This window comes from Haliaeetus albicilla, chromosome 9, assembly GCF_947461875.1.
Source record: "Haliaeetus albicilla chromosome 9, bHalAlb1.1, whole genome shotgun sequence".
NCBI classification, from domain to species: Eukaryota; Metazoa; Chordata; class Aves; order Accipitriformes; family Accipitridae; genus Haliaeetus; species Haliaeetus albicilla.
The window spans coordinates 38,238,968-38,258,357 of NC_091491.1; the positions used below are offsets into that span (position 1 = coordinate 38,238,968).

The 19,390-nt window shown below is 47.5% G+C and overlaps 1 protein-coding gene across 7 annotated transcripts in view; it reads left to right on the top strand.

Moving 5' to 3' along the window:
• TNIK (TRAF2 and NCK interacting kinase) overlaps nt 1–19,390 on the top strand; it is a 167,672-nt gene that overhangs the window by 83,726 nt on the left and 64,556 nt on the right. For all 7 annotated transcript variants that reach the window (XM_069792725.1, XM_069792724.1, XM_069792729.1 and 4 more), the window contains exons 3-5: nt 6,137–6,193; nt 10,610–10,735; nt 19,059–19,169. In XM_069792725.1, coding sequence (XP_069648826.1) covers nt 6,137–6,193; nt 10,610–10,735; nt 19,059–19,169 — 294 coding nt within the window. The remainder of the gene's footprint in view (nt 1–6,136; nt 6,194–10,609; nt 10,736–19,058; nt 19,170–19,390) is intronic.

The window sequence follows — 19,390 nt, forward strand, 5'->3', positions numbered from 1 at the left end:
CTCCCTGCCAGTATCTGGGGTTGAGTGCAGGCAGGAACTATAAGGTTTGGCTCATGATTGCTCTGTTTTAATCAAACTGATACTTTACTCTTTGTTAAAATAAACTTTTTCCCCATCCTGTGGTATGACTCACTTTTTCTTATGCTGACCTGATATTTAGAGTATCTGATGTTTTAATTACCTTCTCGGAGACATGGATTTATTTTAGATACGTTTGCAGAGATGTGTAAACCAAGCAAAGCTAGAGCACATCATTTATAAAACCGCTTCTTTCGGAGACTGCTGAATTTTCACGCTAGGATGAGCCTGGTTTTCCATCAGTAAGTATTTTAGCCCCTTAAACTAGTTTGAGGGGGTTTTTTTGGCACCCTTGAGATTGTTTTCAATGGCAAACGAAGTATATAAACGTGCCCATACTCTGTAAAAGCCGAGAACAAATCACACCAGGTGCTATAAAATGGTCTAATTTACTGCAGGATGGCAGTTCGGATGCACAGCTCCTGTTGGAAGGCAAAGTTCCTTCTCCCAGGAAAAATTGGATGCAATTTTCAGTGTGTTAGTGCTGAAATGCCTTCATGCTTAGCTTCATCTTGGACGGAGTCCCTGAATTGCCTCAAACTAGGGGAAAAAAAGGAACTGGCAGGACCCGGACCAGGGACCTGCGTGACGTTCTGGCCCATCCCAGGAGAGCTCCACTGCAGAAGGTCTGGGATGCAGAAACAGAGTCCGGAGATGAGACTCACCAGTGAACACCTTGATGGTGTGCCTGCAGAAGTAGAGCTTGACAAAGAGTCTGTTGTAGGTAGCACACATCAGAAATGATAACATTAACGTAGAAAAATGAACTGATGATTTCTCGCCTGACAAAATCTCTGGTGTCCCACGCCATTCCCGTTGTAGGAAGAATATGTGTGTGCTGAATTTGGTGGTGTCGAGGATGTGCTGTCTAATGGCACGGTTTAAAAGCAGGAGTTGTCCAGTAGAAAGGGCAGTTGTTGGGTTGCTGGCATCAGCTTGGTATTTTAACTGTAACAAAAATGTAATGGAAGAAGATTAGTTGGGAGGCTTCTGTCCTGCCACAGTGGGAATATTTGGACTTTTATGAGACTTCTTGTTATTTGTCTCAATGCACTGAGATCTCTGCATGAAACGAGTGTTTCTTGGGTTATACTTTCTCAGCAGTGAGGGGTGGTATTGTGGTCTGGTCCCAGCAAGGCTGTTCGTGTCAATATTTCTGCAGTGCCTTGCAAGAGCACCCTAATCCCACTTGTTTTAATATTTACATGTTACATGACTAGGGCATTGCAAAATGACTGGATCCCAAGTGTTTTGCTTTAAAGTATCAGACATGCAACAGGGTTACTCCATTAAATGCCTGCTATGGGGATTATGTATGCATGGGGGGTTGGGGGCTGGGTGCCTTGACTGGGAGGTTTAAGAGACAGTGTTCTGCTCAGCTGAAGAAAATGGGAGCTCTGCCTTTCTCAAGAGAGTGACAATTCTGGTTGTGTCCCATTGGTTGCAGCAGGTGGTGGGTCATGTATTTTGTTGAATGAATAGGAGCAGACAGCAGAAGTTAAGTAAATATGGTGGGATACATTTCTGGGTACAGAAATGGCAGTTTTTGCTTAAAGGTGAAATCCATGCTTGTGAAAGCAAAATTTTAAAAAGCAACAATCAATCATCTTCTTTCTGTCCTTAAAATGCGGACTTGAATTTTGGGCCAGGATATGCAGGTTTTGTGTACAAAGGCTGATATTGAGGCCAGGGTTTGTTTATTTAGTAAATATAATGCCTGAATGCATCAATTGATGTGAAAAGTGTTTACCAATGTTCCCATCGTGTGCTAGTCTATTATGCTTTATGGAGTGTGAGGACCACAACCTTTGAAGAAAAAACTTGTGGTGCCTGCTTCATTCGCAGAAATTAGTCTTAATACTTGACATTATCAAGTTAGTGATAGTTGATATAACATTTTGAGAGTAATTAGGAGCATGAATTTATGCTCAGATGGATGTTTAATTAAAAACCGTGGCAGCTTTGAAGTTCACGCTTCAATAATCTTGAGGCTGAAATGTGGGTTTATACCCAAGTGAACCTTGACAGCAAATCTGGAAAGGGGAAAAACGCTTTAGTATCTCTGATTTCCTCCTATTTGTTTTATGCCGTCGCAGCCATCACAGTGTCTGTAACAGTGCCCAATTTATGAAGATGGAAGCAGATGGAGCAGTTCAGCCAGGACATCACGTAGCCAGATGCAAAACCTGCTTCAGGGAAAGGAGCAGGGAGATGTTGGAGGATATTTGTATATTTGAGACCTCCGGGAGCTGTACCCCAGGTGATGCTGGCAGTGGTCCTTCAAACCTTGCGGTGCTTATTGTGAACAGCCAACATGGGGCGATGAAAGTGCATCCTGGAGATCTCTTCTCCTTCCTCTCCTTCAACTTCTGGGGGGTTCAATCGCTGCCCTGCGTGAGCGGGGAGGGAGAGGTGGGTAAATCCGTGCTTATGTCCAAAGCAAAGGTGATGCCATGCAGGAGTTTGAGCCCTGCATCAGGATGGGGCTGGTGGTGGGATGGCGGGATGTCGTGGCAGCTTGGGCTTTGGGAGGATGCCGGTCCTCTTGCATCTCTCGCTCTTATGTACGAGCAGCTGGAAGCGGCTCACCCGCCACCAACAAGCAGAAAAATCCCGAACAATGCCAGGAGACAAAGAAGGCAAGAAGACAGAATGTTACAGATTGCTAAAGAGCAGATCAGCTCCTTTTCCGCAGGCAGACAGACGACCGAGGGCTGTTGGCGTAGATTATTAAGCAGGCAGGAGGTGAGGAGGGTGCGGGGGGCAAGGGTGGATGCAATGATTGCTGCTCCCCTCCAGCTTCCTTTGCTCCTGTCGCCAAAAATGATGTTGCTGGTGTGGTCTGAAGGCTCAGAGGTGACTGCTTTATCCTGGAAGGGTTTCACCTCCTGAAGGCTTTGCTTCTGGGTAGCTGCACCCTCTCCAGCATCCCCAGGGTGAGCTCCCAAGCACAGGGGCACCAAAAAGGAGGAATTCTGAAAAAGCAGAGAAGTTCGGTTGAAATTCTGTGTAGGCACTTGCAGTCTTACCTGTTCTGACTCACATCTTTGCTGTTGGGGAAACAGAGGCCACCCCAGGAGCAGGAACTGGGCTCAGTCGTTTTGTGGTTTTCTTGTGGAGGCCTCTGCTCTGGCAGGGGTTTAAAGGAAAAAGCCAACAAGTTTTGGTGTGTGGAGGACACGCAGGAGGTAAAAGCATATTGCAACAGGGGCTTTCTGGTGCTTTTCTTGGTCTTGCTACCCCAATCCCCATTTGTAGCTCCTTAACAGCGGTTCAGGGTGCACACTGGAGAATTTAGCGCTCGCCACGCATTAATTAACAATTTCAGCTTGCTTTGGCTTTGGCAGAAATGGTTCCACTGCCTGGTCCAGCTGGATACTTTGGAAAGGCTGCAGGGGCACGGGTGCTTACTGCTGCGTGGCCAATGTGCAGGAGGTGGTTGGTGGCTAATGCCATCGACAGGGCTTGTTGCTGCCGTGACATCTTTTAATGTGTGCAGGTCAGATGCTAATTTTATTGCTGTCTCGTATCTATCACTTTCAGCTCTCAGTGTCTCTCTCCAACCTGTCTGTATCAGTATTGTAAACCCAAGAATGCCTGCAGTAGGGTGAAAATCAACTGGTTTTCCTAAACTGTATATGATGGTTTCACTGCAAGTATCAATGCTGAGCACTAGGTATGTTCAATTAAAAGGGACAGTTAACTGGTGAGGAAACGCCTGGTTTCCCTGGATGGAGGTTGAAATCTGCTGGGATGAAGCTCAACAAACCATCGATGCAAGCAAACTATATGAAAAGCAAATCTTTGTTCTGAAGTTCCAAGGCTAAATACTTATTGGTTCTACTTCGTCCGATTTTTGCATGACTAAGTATCCCTCATGGCTTACATTAACATACGTTTCGAAGCGGTTTATTTTGTTTTGGTAAATGTTCACGCAGTATTAAGATCTTACGTCCATCGGTAAATACTTGGGAGGTATATGGGACAGTGGCAGATCCCCGCGAGAATGATGGTGTGGGCGTGCAGGGCTCCTTTTCCCCTTGGCCAGTATCGGAGGTAGGCAGCAGCACTCCACCGCAGCAAGACCGGGGCATTTCGTTAAAATACAAAATGAGGCGGTGATATGTCAAATGAAGGCGGGTATAACTAGCAAATACATGGCTTGAAATGCCTCGTCTCCCTCCTCCATTTCATGGAGGATGCAGTGTGCTGTGGTTGTGTCCAAGCACATCCCCTGCTGGTGCTCTGCTGGCTTTAATTAAAGAGTTGGTGTGCGGGGGGGCTTCCTGGCCAAGCAAACAAGGATGAATTTAGGAAGGGGAGGATTCATTTTTGCAGATCACGCTTTCTAAATAGATGGTGTCTAGCGACATGCCCCTCCTTTCCGACGGCCAGGGGATGCTTCAGCTGCAGCCTGGTGCTGCTGGGCTGCATTTTATTTTCTTATTTTGAATGTTGCACATTTTAAAATAAAGCTCTTTTTCCGTTGTTAGAACATGCGGTTGCTCAGGACATATAAATTGTGTTAATAAATGAGCGAGGAGCCCGGGTGGGTGAATTGGCTTCCTGGTGAAGTCATAAATTTGGAGAGGACGATGCCGCCTTGCTCTGCAGCCGGCGCGTGGGTTCGCTCCCCAGCACCGTGCCTGGAAACCCGAGGGGCCGGGGAGAGGTGCCCATGTCTGGTAATTTGGGGTTCTCGCTGGAGGCGAGATGGTGTGAAAGACCATCTCTAACCTGCATGAGGGCTGGGAAACCCGGGCACAAACCCCAGCTCATCAACAAGCATGCTGGTGGGGGGGTGCAGAGGAGCCTGAAATTAAGGAAAAGCTCGTATTTTTCCCTGTTTCTCCCGTGCTGCAGCTTGACCCCTCTCAGCCTCTGCTCCTCGTTGTGTCCTTGATGCGTTAATTATCAATGCTGCAGGGCAGGAGCTGCCGTTCCCTGTGTGTCCTCCATGCCGTATCTCGTGTGATGGGGCCTTGGGCTGCTCCCATAGTAAGAAGTGACTGGGAAATAGGGATGCTTCCCTTTGCCTCCCAGCTTGCCTGCTGGGATCGGCGCCTGCTGGTTTTCCTGGAGAAGCAGCATCTTTTTTCTCTGACTCTGCCTGGTTTGTAAGCAGAGCGCATGCCCTCAAATGGAGAGGGGGGAATGATTTGGTATGAGCAATTTTGGTACGATGTTGCGTGATCCATTTCTCGGCAGAGGAGGAAAGGCCGGGAAATGGCTTGCTTGATAGCAGTTGTGTTGATTTTAAGACCCCATCAACAGTTTGGGCTCTTACAGTTTTCCCCATTGCTTCCAGGCATTTTTCCATTAGGATTAATGTAGTCGAGCACTCTGCAATGAGCAGTTCATTGCAGTGATTTGCTGATTTTTCAACCACTGAAAACCAAAGAGACCGTATGCGTCGAGAGGTTTCTCTTTCTGCCCTGGTTCTTGAGCATCTCCTCTAGATGCACACTCCCTGCTTGTGCCAGTGCTGAAGATAGGGTCACTTCCACAGCCAAGAAGCAAATCTGATTTTAAAAAACCTCTGTAGCCTGCTAACCGAGGTTTTTGCACAATAAATAAATTAGTGGACAGAGCGTATAATGGTGCCCTGCAGGCTAGGAGTTGCTGGTGTGTCCCCAGGTCCGTGAGAGCCGGGGCTCGGCCACGAGGGGACCGAAGTCAGTGCCGTGTGGGTACCCCAGCCAGCACGTTTCCATCATTGCAGCTCCAGCAGACCACTTCCAGCCGAGTCATGCTCCGTGCTCAGGAGAGGCCCCGAGCTGGTTTTTTTTGCATGGCTGAGCATTAAAGGATATTTCCAGCACTTGTTTGCCAGGAAAATACAGCATTGAAGGCCCTTTACTAATTAATTGTAATGGCAGGAGGAATGGGAGGGAATTGCTTTCCCATCATGGCTGCTGTGAAGATGCTCTTGAAAAAGCAAAAAAAAAAAAAGTGCAGATGCTGCCAGGACAAGGAGATTGTTTAAGGATGTTGTTCACCGCGAGGAAACCATTGCCACCGAGCAAAACCAAACAAACTTCTCCCTTTTCTTTTGCAGGGTCGTCATGTTAAAACAGGCCAGCTTGCTGCGATTAAGGTTATGGACGTCACCGGGGTAATGTATCCTCCTCCTCCTGCATCCTTAAATTCCAGATAAGAGGGGAAAGGGGATGGGGTGTGATAACGTGTGGGGCTTGGTGGAAGGCTTGTGTTCCTGGGAGGCAAATCCCCTTTGCCTTAATGTGAAATGTGCCATTAAGAGATTTTGGGTTTAATAAATGTGTGAGAAAAAGATATTCTGGAAGAGTTTTGGAGATTAAGTAATTTTATGCTAAAACAAAGCAGCATCCAGTTCCAGCAGTGGCTCTTTTGAATGCATTAATAAAATCTGAACAAAACTGTAGCAACAGGATCATGTATTCATAACACATTTCAGTTTCTCCAAATCCATGTTTTTTACCAAAAAGCTTTTGTTCACCAAAACTACGTGCAGGTATTGTTATGAATGACTTTACTAGACAAGTTAAATTATGCCTGTGCATCCTACTGATAAAGAGGAAAAAATGCACAACCATGGTCTCAGAAACATGTCTCTTTTGAAACTTGTATCAGACTAAGAGAACCAAGAATTTACAAGTTATTAAATTAATAAAAAGGATTTAGGGAAAGAATGGTTTCACCATTTCCCACTGGCCACAAAAGAAAAAACGAGTGGAATTGCTATGATCCCTAAAAACCTAAACATGCATTTAGGAGGGTGACATGAAAGTGGTTTTTCTTGAATAATTTTTTTTTTTAAGTAAGTGCAGTATTATATCTCCCAAAGTTCCTGCCTACATAAACAATGCCAGGTTTGCGAGTAAGAATGTGTTTTGTTGTGTTTTGTCATTTTATAACTGGAATAGCACATTTCAAAATTTAGGACTCGATCCCAATCTACCCACCTTATTTTTTGAATTAATGTTTTTAATTAGCTTTCAGGAGTTCAGCACATACAGAATTGACTCACTGTGAAAGCAGTCAGCTGGCCTCAGGATTATGTTTTGAAATACCTTAGATGTTGTGGTGTGGTATTAATATCTACAGGACCTTCATCCAGGTTCTTTTTTCTGCTATCAGGTGAAATGATGCGTGGAAATAAGTCCGTAAATGTGAATGAGATTTGCTTCTGTTTACTTGCAATATCTGCAAGTGCCATTTATCTAGTTCTTGTGGGAAGCAGGCTCTAAGGGAATGGGCAGACCCACCAAATATAACCCCATGACATAAATAGCAATGAAATTCCCGTGGGATGAAGTCTGAAGTTACAACAAATTTAAGCTGAGAAATCAGAATATTACTTTGAGGCCAAACAGGGGCTTAAATTTGAGACCACACTTAGTTTGGTGGTTTTAAAATACCATTACTTCCAAGCAAAGATGTTGGAGCAAAGTAGCCCAAATCTTATCCTACCCAATAACTGATATTTTCAGTCGTGTCTTTAAGTAGATGTCCCCGATCTAAACCATTACCTTCCAAAGCAGAGTCTCACGTCTCTGAACGTCCAAGGTAGTAAATGAGATATTTGGCATGGGGTGTGTTGTTTGGGTGTTTAATTATTTTCCCCTTAAGCTGCTTTTAGCCATATTAAAACATGTCAGCTATTTCTCTTTTAATACATAATGCGCAAACTATTAAAGTCGGTCCTCTTAAAAAACGCCCTAGCTGAACTTCTGCTCTCTTCTACTTCTTCTACCGCACTGGATACCCTGTGTGGTGGCTTCCCAGCCTTGGGTGACCCCAATATTGCATGAGTGGAGAAGTAGCTCTCTGGCAGCGGTAGCGGGATCAGCAGAGGCGCAGAGGTGAGAGACCTCTGTGTCCTCTGAAGGGATGCCACCAGCCCGTAGTCACCAAGTCCCTGATGACAACGTGTCTTTCAGAAGCCTGCAGAGAACGGAACTAGTGTGATCATCCCAACTGTAGCCATCTGCAATTTCATGAAGCTTTCGGAGTGTAAAGCCCACATGTTTTAAGTCAGCTCTCAGACAGTGCCTCATCCCGACCATGTGCCTTGCACTAAACCCCCAAAGGCTCCTCACGACAATGCTTCGTCTAACTCATCTACGCTCTTGCTAATTATCTGTTAGGGAAGATTGCAGCATAGAGGCCCTCAAATTACAGCACTTGATCAGTTTGGGCAGCCGCTGTCTCTGAATTAAGAATTTGGATTCTTTTTCCCGGGGCTGGTCCTGCTGTATGCTGCATGACCTACTTCCAGCAATTGATGTAACAGAATTGATTGATGGGGGCAAAGCGTGGCAGCAAAACCCGGTCTGTGGGTTTTGTCGGGTTTGGGGTTGGACTAGTTACAGCAGCTCGCTATGATAATTCCTTTTTCTTCCCTCCCTCGCTGGATTTGCTGGTGGTGATAGCTGGCAGTAGTCCTGCTTGGAGCAGGAGGTTGGGCTGGGGACTCCTGAGCCTGGCTGTGCAGACATGTCCTCGGGTGCCATCCACACCTCTGATGCTTTGGGGTTTTTTTTCCCCTGGTTTTGAATACTTCAACCTAAAGAGGGACTCAAGATAAAACCTTAGGCCAAGTGTCCCTGTGGCCTATCTCCATTTTTCCTAGAAAGCCAGGCGTGAGGTGGAGGACGACTGAAGAGCTGGCTAGTGGTACTCAGGGAGCTGGTGGGGTTTTGCACTGACCGCTCCTCCTTGCTCCCAGCACCGTTGAGCATCCAGCTGCTTTTTCTGTTGCAAAGGGCCTCAATAAAAAAAAAAAAAAATCTCTGGGGCCTGATAAATTAAATGTCCCTGGTTTCCTAGGCAAATGAAAACAAGCGAAGTTGTGTTGACTGCTTGAAGGAAAGAGGTGATAAAAGTCTTCCAGAATAGTCCCCAGGTTTTCCTTGTAATGTTTGGGCCCATTCCTCCTCCTCTTTGGTGCTTATACTCTCCGTGTTCTTACCAAAGATAAAACTGGAGGTTGTTTATACAAGCTCCACCTAGCTACTTCTTTTATTTGTTCCTGCTGTCCTCATCTTCACTGTTCTTCCCTGAATTCTCTCTGGAAGACTGTAGTCATTAAATCACTTTCTGTGGCAGTTTGGGAAGAAAGCCACGTTTCTGTCCGCGTTGTGTGACACCTGGTCAGGGAGCATCACTCTTCAAGAAGAGCTGCCCCTGCAGCTTTGCTGTTCACCGGGGTGTCTTGTCCTTTGCCCATTTGCAAAACTGAAGTCAGGGTGAAGCAGGTGAGGGACACGAGGGTAATAAAGAAGAATAAAGAACTAACTGCCCTTCTGGTCCTTTTATAATAAAGCTCATCGACATCAGGTCACTAACTGCTGCTCCACAGCCTGTGGAATTACAGCAGGCTGGAATTCGGTCAGCTTAAAATAAAACCAGGGCATGTTTGATGGTCATGAAAGCAAAGAGGTAGGACATGAAAACAGGCATCGGTGCAGTTCCCTTGCCTCGGCCGCTTCAGCTATTGCTGCTTTGCAGACAGGACAGAGAGGGGCCGCGACAGCCCACGGGAATGGTGCTTGTCACCAGGACCAAGTTAGTCCGGCAGAGAGTTTGTGGACAGACAGCGTCTGCCTGCTCCCAGCGTGGTGCCACCGCACCACCAGTCCCAACTGGTGTCCCGTAAGGTCTTGTGCTGCTTCCAGGGTGGGCAGGAGCAGTGTGTCGGATGGCTGGGATGCACAGCGCAGGAGCGCTTCTGCCGTGCAATGATTTCTAGAAAACCATTGTCTTGGACCTTTGATGGGTGTAGGAGGGTGTGCTGATGCCTTCCTGGGGTAACGCAAGCGTAGTTGAGCTTCAGAGCAACGCGATGCTGATATAAATTATGATACGAATTATAAAGGAATGAGTTTAAAAAGATGGAGGAATGTCTAAACTGCTGAAAACATGTCATTTGTCTGTGATGCCAAAGTCTGGCACTGGTGCACCTCTGGGTGGAGAACAAGCCCCCCTGCGGGTGCCCAATTCCTGGCCAGCAGTTCCTTTGCTTGGCCAACGGGTACTTACGCCTGCAGATATTCAGATGCTCGGGAGCTTCCCGGAGCTCTCTGCTCCCACCTGAGCTGCAGGGTTTGAAGTGGCACACGGGGATGGTGGGTCATTAACCCACGCGAGAGGACTGCTGCATGCCTTAAACTCTGCCAGCACCTTTGGGATCCTGTTCTGGAGGAGATGCCATGATCTGAACTGTTTGGGAATGGCCAGATTTCCACACTGCCTGAAGATCTGTCCGGTTCAGGGTTCAGAAATGCAACAGGGAATGTGGCAAAGCATGTGTTTTCTCCTTAGCTTTTTGTTCAAGGAGCAACCCATTAGTGTCCAGTCCAGACGTCAGGCTCCCAGGGCTCTGCTGCAAAAAGTGGCTGTAAAAAAGGGTGCAAGGAAACTTGGGAGAGGTCAGTCAGAAATGGGGTGCTTAGAAGTTCACCCACATATAAAGAGAACTGCGAGCCTGTGAAGTGCAGTCTCTTAGTGCCTCTGGTTTTGTTTTTCTTTTCTTTTTGCCTCATCCCAGGATGAAGAGGAAGAGATCAAACAAGAAATTAACATGCTGAAGAAGTATTCTCACCACCGAAATATCGCTACTTATTATGGTGCTTTTATTAAAAAGAACCCACCAGGAATGGATGATCAGCTCTGGGTAAGTTGTTTTCTTTTCTTTAAAATAACTGGGTTTTAACACAAATTATTTACTCCGTGTTGTCCTTTTACCATGACCTGTACTGCACAAAAAGCCTTATTTTGCATCCGTCTTTTTCAAAGTCATGGCTTTGAAAAGGCTCTTCCTGCACTGCAAAATGCTTCTCCATTCTGCCATAAAATCTTTGCAGGCTGGTGATAAAAACATTTTTATTCTGAATTGTCACTAACAACATCTTTGTTACAATATTCAATTGAAAATGATTCTGTCCTATGAAAATAAATGCATCCAAAAAAACAGTTGGAGGGAGCCCGGAGCGTTGCTGGGAAGATGGAGGCTGGAGGGGGGATGCTGGGCGCACGTGATTCCTGCCAGCTCTCGGCACTGCTTCTCGTGCTTAATGTTTCACGGAGCCAGTGCAGGCGAATGAAGAGGAGGGGGACGGCGAAGGGAGGGCAGGAAGGTCTGTGGCTGATCAGCCATTTCGGTGAAGATGCCTCATGTTGCTGAAGGGCTGCAAGCTGCTTTGCCTCTCCATAAATCCTTGCCTGCCTCCTCCCGCTGCTTCTTTTGTCAGTGGCTTCTCGGTTATTAATTCGGCATTCCCGGATGGCGGAGAATACAATTTAAATCCACCGTCTATCTCTGGAGACAGCCGGAGCATCGGAGACCACCTCCTCACTGGCGGCCGGTGCTCGCGGGGGCCAGGCAGGGCAGCAGGCACCGAAGGTCGGGGCTCCGGGCGCTGCCCTAAGGGGGATGAAAAATTAATTAGAGTTACTGTGCTGTATTCTGAGCTTGGCTGTGCTGTGGAGCAACAGCCTGCAGCACCCGTGGGCGTCTGACCAGCAGTTTGACACCTTGCTTTCGTTAGGGCAGCATTGAAGGGAAGGCTACTTTTGAGTTACCTTAAATATAACGACCTGGATGTTGTTCTGTAGTCTAAATAGCATTTTTTTTCCCTACAGTCTTGTAAATCCAGTCAGTTCTGGGTTATCCATGGGTAGTTTCCAAAGTTTTTCTGTGCCTGAACAAGATTGCTAAAGCCTTGTTTTTCAGGGGTAACAAATATCCGTGGTTCATCTGGGAGACCATGGAGATACTGGAGAGCAGCAGAGTGCTCTTTCCTTTAGGTTCTGTATAATCTAGGCTTTGTTTTCGCAAAAGGTTCAGTGGCTTCAGCTGCTTGCCCCTGCGCCTGCATGCCAGAGCATGGCTGTGGGAACCAGGGGGGGTTTGGAGGACATTCCTCCTTGTCACCTGGGACAGAAATGGAGCTGATGGGCTTCTGCACTGCTTTGTTACCCGAGACTCTCCGATACACTGAATTATTGGGAAGACTTGGGGGCTTGGACTCCAGGGGCTTTTCTTACTTGGGTGTTGGGGTTATTTTTGATGGGAACTCTTAAAAAACATGTTCTTAGCAGCTGGCCTGGGATTCAGCGAGGAGAAAGCTGTCAAGCTGAGAAATGCCTTGACGTCCCATGAAATTCCGTTCGGATTTAGCTGGTTTATAATCTGTTTAAAAAAAAAAAGTAAAATAGAAAACCAACCCACAACATTTCCCCTTGTGCTGCTGGAGTACCTGGGGAGAAAAACACCCCACCAACTCTGTGACAAAGCCCTCAATAGTGAGAGAAGCCTTCCCTGGAGCTGGGCTCTGCTCAGTGCCTTTATGCTGCTTGGGTCTGGGGTTAGCACGGGCTGACCAGGGGAGAGGGTTTGTTTTTCTTCTTTCCTCCAGCTCCACTGCAAAGAGCTCTTGGCATATACAAGCGTTAATAAAATAATGGGTTTTAAATGATTTGCCCATCCAGAGCAGCCCAAACTTCCAAAAAAAACCAAACAAACCCCTCATTGGAAAACTCGTGGATTAAGAGAGGCTCTTTCATCAGTCCCCATCATCATGAAATGGCAGAGGATGCTGTACGTGCTGCATCACCTTCAGATGCCCAAAGTCAGGAGGGGAACCTGGGTTTTCCCCAGCGGGTCACCCAGCCGTGGAAAGGGAGAAGGTGTTCATCACCCAGTTGTGCTGCTTGTCTCTTGCCCGCTGGGAAAGGTAGACTAGATAATCTAAATTCCCCTCCAGACCGCTATCTCTCCTCTCAATTTTGCGGCCTTTCTCATGGGCTAGTGAAAAAAATTTTTGCAAAAGCTGCTTTTCTTGCACTGAAGAGTGCTGGGGTGTGAGGTTTTTTTAAGTCTAATCCTAGTGCTGAGGCTGGTGGAGGTATTCATGGGAAAGTTCCCCGGCCATGGAGGAGAGGTGTACTGGTGTCGCTGTGTTAAATAGCTGTTGTTTCAGGATCTGATTGAATTAGGACTTGCGTGAACTCTATCAGTCTTGCCGCACAGATAAAGGCTTGTTTATTTTTCATTGGCCCTTTGTTGAAATAAAACGGTTTCTGATAATGCCCAAGTAATTCTTTTTTATCGACGTTCAGGAGGCTGATACGGAAATAAAAAACAGGGAGCTCTTTCAGTGGAGATTAAGATCTCTCGGAAGCGCGGCAGGCTTCTGACATGAAGTATTGTCATCGCTTCTGCCGTGGTGATGAGCAGGTTTTTCGGTGCTGCTGCTCCATTCGATAGCAGCCACTCGCCCTGAAAGACGAGCTTACTAAACAACCAAGTTTTCCTGAAATTAAAGAGCTGCATAGAGGATATTTTAGCAGATGGCAATGGAGATGTGCATCACAAATCTGATACATTAGGAAAAAAAGGAAGTAAAAGGCATAGGGCCAATCTTTATGGAACATTTTAAAAAAATTCAAAACATAGGAGGTAGGTTTATTCCTATGTTGGATAAAGTGTTGCTTTCTGGGGGTGCTCTGGACCTTCGGGAGGGATTGTGCCTGTCTCTAACTGACACAAGGGGGTCCTGGCTGTGATGCAAGGGGGTAAAGAGACGGTGAGCTGCAGAAACTGGGGAAATGACCCAGTGGACGGTGAGGACCCAGTTAATCAGTTAACTGCTGCTTCTCAGAGTTAAACTCGTTAAATTCCCCTTGCTCATCTCAGCTCTACGGTATGCCTTACCAGACTGCACATAATAACCCAGAGGGATTGTTTTGAGATATTTTGGGGGAGTTTTTTTGGTGATGGGAGATGGGGCATTCATTAGGAAGTATGAATTTGATGGGGGAGGTGACCCCATCCTGAAAGCCCCCCCCTCCCCAGCACATTGCCCACCCCGACGGCTGCTGGAAGCTGCAGGCTCTCTGCTGCTTTCCAAAACGCTAACACACTATATAGATCCGTGGGGCAATAGGAGTGCCACTCCGCTGATGTTTTGTCATCTACCCTGGCCATCCACGGTGCGCTGAAACCACGAACGGAGAAGCACTGCCACGCACGGGCGGACGAGAGGGGGGGGTTGCGGAGGGGGCTGAGCGGTGGCTGGCAGCAACCCAGGACAGAGCCCACCCAGGACGGATCCCACCCGGCACGGTCCCTGGGGACCAGCGCTGGCTGCCGATGGATGGCTGCCATGGCAACCCTGCCTGCACCCGGAGCTGCATCTGTCACGGAGAAGGGGAAAAATTGCTAACGGGCAGGTTGTCAAATACCTGCTCACGGCGAGCATGGCCGGGCGGCCTCCGGTGCGTCCTCTGCAGCGGGTAATCCGGGGCAGTTTTTTGGGGGAAGAAGGATTTAGGGTGATTTAGAGCCAGAGGCTTAAGTCAGGATGGCACCGCTGCAGCCGTGCAATGCTCAGGGCTGTCACCGCGTAGTTGCAATGCGCTTTTTCACCGTGTCGAGCTGTAGGGGCCCATTGAATCGCTGCAGGGTGGTACGGACAGAGTCACACCGGGACTCTGGAGAGCAAAAATGGGGGCAGTGAGGCTCCATTGAAAATGGAGCAGAAGCCATCAAAGCACTGGGTTGCACCTCTGCAGCTCGGAGCAGGATCGCTCTTAATCTGCTTATAGGCACTGAAGAATATTTTTGGGCAGTTGCTGATACCTTGCATCCCAGGAATTAAATCATTAAACGTTTGAGAGGGGACAGTTTTCAGTTGAGCTGTAATTCTCTCCAGTCCCTCCAAGCCCTACAGTCCCGGGGAGGTGTGGGGGGAACAAGGCTGCTCCTCCGGTCCCCGACCAAGACCCTGGGGTTAGCAGAGAGGCTTTCTGCTGCTGTCTGGCTGAGTAAGCCAATGTTGTTTCACTCCTCTTCAAAGCGATGTCAGTGCCGTAAACACCACAGGACTGTGAGCCCAGCTCCTTTCGCTGCCATCCCTAAGCCCAAAGCTTTCAGCCTGCTCAGGACCCGTGGCAGCAGCTGCCCGCCAGCTCCCTGAGGGGCACAAATTGCTTGACCGGCCTCCAAGCGCAGGGAGGTGCAGGCAGGGCGCAGCCAGGCAAGTCATTTATTTATGAAGGTGTGCAAGAGCGGTTTGGTGCTGCCGTCGAAGAGGGGAGAGCAGCGCAGCGCTGGCCCCGCTGCTCCCACCCAGGCATCCCGCTGCAGCATCGCAGCCTGCTCCCGCTGTAGCACCGACACAGGCAATCAAAACCTGTGCTTATCTTCCTACGGAATATTTTAGTTGCTGCTTAGTACCAGTTCGATGGCTATTTCTGTTTCTGAAATGGGCATCGGCTTTTCTGCTGATCCACCAAGTGACGGTCCCTGCATTTTTTAATGCTCCGTCGCTGGCTCCAGGTGCCGTGATGTGTGTGTTGAGGGACCCTTTTGTGAGGGAGCCAGGCGGTGGGGTGGGATGGGAGGTTTGCGTGGCCTGGGCGCAGGGGACTGCATCGCACCTGGGTTCTGTTTACACACACAGCAGGAGGAAGGATTTCCAGGAGACTTTAGCCTGGGGGTGTTGTGTGCTTGCTTTCTGTAAAAGAGAAGTCAAATTGTTTGTGAGGTGACGAATAGGAACACAGAAGGGTTTGGCTTGCAGAATAAAGGAGTTGGATGGTTTGGCAGGGTTGCTCTGGACAAGTTGGAGCGATTCACCGTCAGCTGGATTGGGGTTTCTGTACTGGGGATGCTCAGGTTTGAGCCCTTCCAGGTAATGTACAGCGGCAATGGGAACAGAGGTCTTACTGGCCATTGCCAAACTGGGGAAGGTGGTAGTTGATTTGAAAGCTGCGAGGGCTCTTAAAACAAAAAATTTGTGAGACAGCAGGACAGAGATTTACAGCTGCTGCTTCTGAATTTGCCTTGCTTATGAAGTTTGCTGTCACTCTGATATGAAGAGCTAAGTAAATGCTAAATGAACTGTATTTAAAAATACTTCCTCAGTAAGTGGCCTTGCAAATTAAATTTCAGAAGATGATCTTACCTTTAGCCCATCTTGATGATAATTTTAATTATGGTTAATAAAAATTCAATCTGCATTTCAAGTTTATTGTCTTCCCCCATCATGACTTCATCCTTTAACAAGATTGGTAATGATGCAAGTGTGTGCAGGGCAAAGCACTCACCTAGAGATGTGGGACTGGTAAGAAAGTGTAAGTGCCATTTGAAGCCTTCCCTGACTATACTAAGCTCTGCCCTAAAATCAGCTGGAACTTTTGATGCCTTTTCTTCTCTCCTGGAAGGCTGTTTGTTGGTTTCCAACCTAAATATACCCATAGGTTGTTGACATATTGATATTATGCCAGTATCTACCTTGTTCTTCTCCTTGTCTGGTGCTTCCCTGTCCCTACTGTTGACAGTATACACTCATATCCCATAGCCATCCATCCCCTGGCTGCCCGAACAAGTCCTCAGGTGCTCTGAGAAGACCCGATCATCTTCCTGGACCTGCTCCAGTGTGCATTTATCATTCTTGGGCTCCATCGCCCAGCAGGACACACAGTGTGGTGGGTGAAGTCTCACTTGGCCTGTTGGTGTGACTCCTTAGCCATCATCTGTGTTTCCTCTCTTTGGAAGTCTGTGAGTTGTAGTTGGGACTTCTGTAGCATCCTTCCATCTGAGGAGCAAAGGAAACTATAAAAGCATGAGGGGATCACGGTGCCGCTAAGCGCCGCGGCAGCCAGCTTTCCTCCCGTTCCATCCAAACCTTCTGGAAACGGTGTTTTTTCACGTAGGGTGTCCCATCAGCAGGTGGGGATACTCGGGCAGCCTCGTCATCTTTCCGCTGTCTGTTTTCTTGGAGAACTTGTGGCAGGGCTTTCGGGAAGTGCCTTGCTGTTAGCGACACGTGCACACTGCTGAGCCCCCTTGGCCCCTGCCCAACTGGACCTGGAGCCTGCTGGTACTGCCAGAGATCGGCCGGTGCTGGATATTTTCCTATGGATGTTACGGGAGTGTGCAGCTCTTAAAAAGCCGAGTTGGAAACAGTCCCACTGGGAGTTTCTCTTTCCCTTTCTCTGTTTTTATTTTTTTTCTTTAATCTCCAGGAGATTTCACAATTGCAGACTAGGGATACATCAGCAGGTGGCCGTATTATTCACCTCCTGGTGCAAAATTAATCTTTGCTCTGTGGAAATCAAGGACAGGGTAGAGGACTGAGTGAACTGCCAGCTCCATAAAGATAATCTGGCAAATTAATGGATGCACTGTGTACTTTTAATGGGATTTTTTCTGTCTTCCTTTAAGCGTTGTGATTGCTGTACATAGTATAGCATGCCCTTCCTCTTCCTCCTGCTCCAAACCCTGGTGAGAGCCTGTGGATGAATATCCATGGAAGGGGACCGGAGAGGGCAGCCTTTGGGGTTGGAAAGTGTTTGTGGCTGGCTCAGCTATCCAGGGTTTTCCTTTCTGAGCTTGCTGGCCTGGTATCCCAAACGTTCATTTAATCAGAAACATGTGCAGACACAGATATTCCCCACGTGTCAATCGTTCAAAGGGAAGAAAGAGAGCAAAAGCGACTTTGAAACCAGTTGTTCCGTTATTCCCCATTCAGTGAGCAATGAGTAACCCATGACTGAGGCCGTGTCCCAGTGACCCAGCTGGATTGCTGGTCTCCTGCTGGGGTGGAAGAGCTGTAAGCGCCGCAGCAGCGTTCCTTGCCTTTGCACAGGGCAGACTTTGGCTGGTCACGCGTCTATTTCTTGAAGCCAGTTTCCTGACCTAAGAGGCATATACAAAGAATTTTTCAGCTGTCAGTTGAGGAGAAGAGAAACTTAATATCAAAACTAAAGATAGGAGCATGGTCAAAGCCAACTAAGGTACAGTCTGCTCAAGTATTTTATTTAACCTGAAGGTTTATAGCAGTACTGTGTCTGGACTTTATGATCCTTTATTTATTATAGTCTCTTAAATCACTGCATTTGAGCAATTTCATTAGGAGTAACCCTTTTGCAGTTTCTCTTCTTCTCTTGGCCTATGCTTTTAACAAAGTGATGTCACTTGCTTGGAGAACCTTAAATGCAATGTAAGCTTCATGTGATAAGAAACTTTAAACGTGCGCATTGAAGAATCTGGCAAGGCATGACTTGTAAGGGAATTTCTTTTAATAGCAAGCTGATCTAACTGGAAGACATGGTTTCACATCTGAGAGAAACACTTGCAGAGGTCTCGGAGGAGGCTTGTTGCGTATGCGGGCTGTGCTCGCTTTCTGGAGCACACCAACGGCTTCTCCACGCCCTGGGGATCCATGATGTCCCTGGGAGGCAGATGTACGTCCCGTGCTATTTTTATAAGGTTTATTTCACAGTTGCTCAATGACAAGTTCAAGTTTGGGCCTGGGTTAGATCATTGTACTTCTATATTTGATATTATGAAACTCTGGAAGTGGTACAAGCAGTGGTGCCGTCTCATTTGAACCAACCTGAGCACCAGGACACTGGCTCTTTCCCGGAGAGCCTGAAGCTGCATGGCAAGCTTCCCCTCAAGGAAGGTTTTCTGCTCAAAAGTGATCAAAAACAAAGACCTTCTGGTAAAAAAAAAAAAAAAAGGTTGGAAAGCATACCTGGTTTCTAAGGTTGTAGGAAGCCTTCAAACATCTGTCTTGTTGCCTTCACATTTTCAGAGTTGAAGAACTTATATGCAAGAAGTAGAGTTTTGTTTGTATTGCTGTTGATACTAAACATTGATCATAAGTATAAAGTAGGTTATGTAGTGGTGATGTCTGAGATTTCAAGGTTTCCAATTCCTCTGCTGATTTTCAGCGCCAGACTGATTCCTGTTTCTTGTTCCCAACCCTCTGGAGAGCACCAAGCCTCTCAAGCCTTCCAGCCTTTTACCATTTCATTTTTATAATAAAAACCGTATGGATTACAAGCTGATAGGTTCGAGATTATGTCCCGGTGGCTCTGTGTAGCGCTGCGTTGCCAAAATTGGGGTCCTGCCCTGGGATCGGGCAGCCCAGAGGATGCTGTCGGTGTTGCTGCAGTAATTGCATTTTTGTTCCATTTGGCAGCTGGTGATGGAGTTCTGCGGCGCGGGCTCCGTCACCGACCTCATCAAGAACACGAAGGGGAACACTTTGAAGGAGGAGTGGATCGCCTACATCTGCAGAGAGATTTTACGGGTACGTGTCCAGAGGGACCTAAATGTCGGGGGTTGTTGGAGTGTCACACTGGGTGCTCAGGGGACACGGAAAGGCTTTGGCTCTGCAGGCTTCGTGGCTGCCGTGCTGCCATGGGCTGGAGCCTCTTTGGTGCCGTTAGGCATGAATGATTCATGTGCTTGTATGATGCATAATAAATAAGCCCTGTTTAATGCCCTTTAGCTCTGTTAGTTCCCTGACTT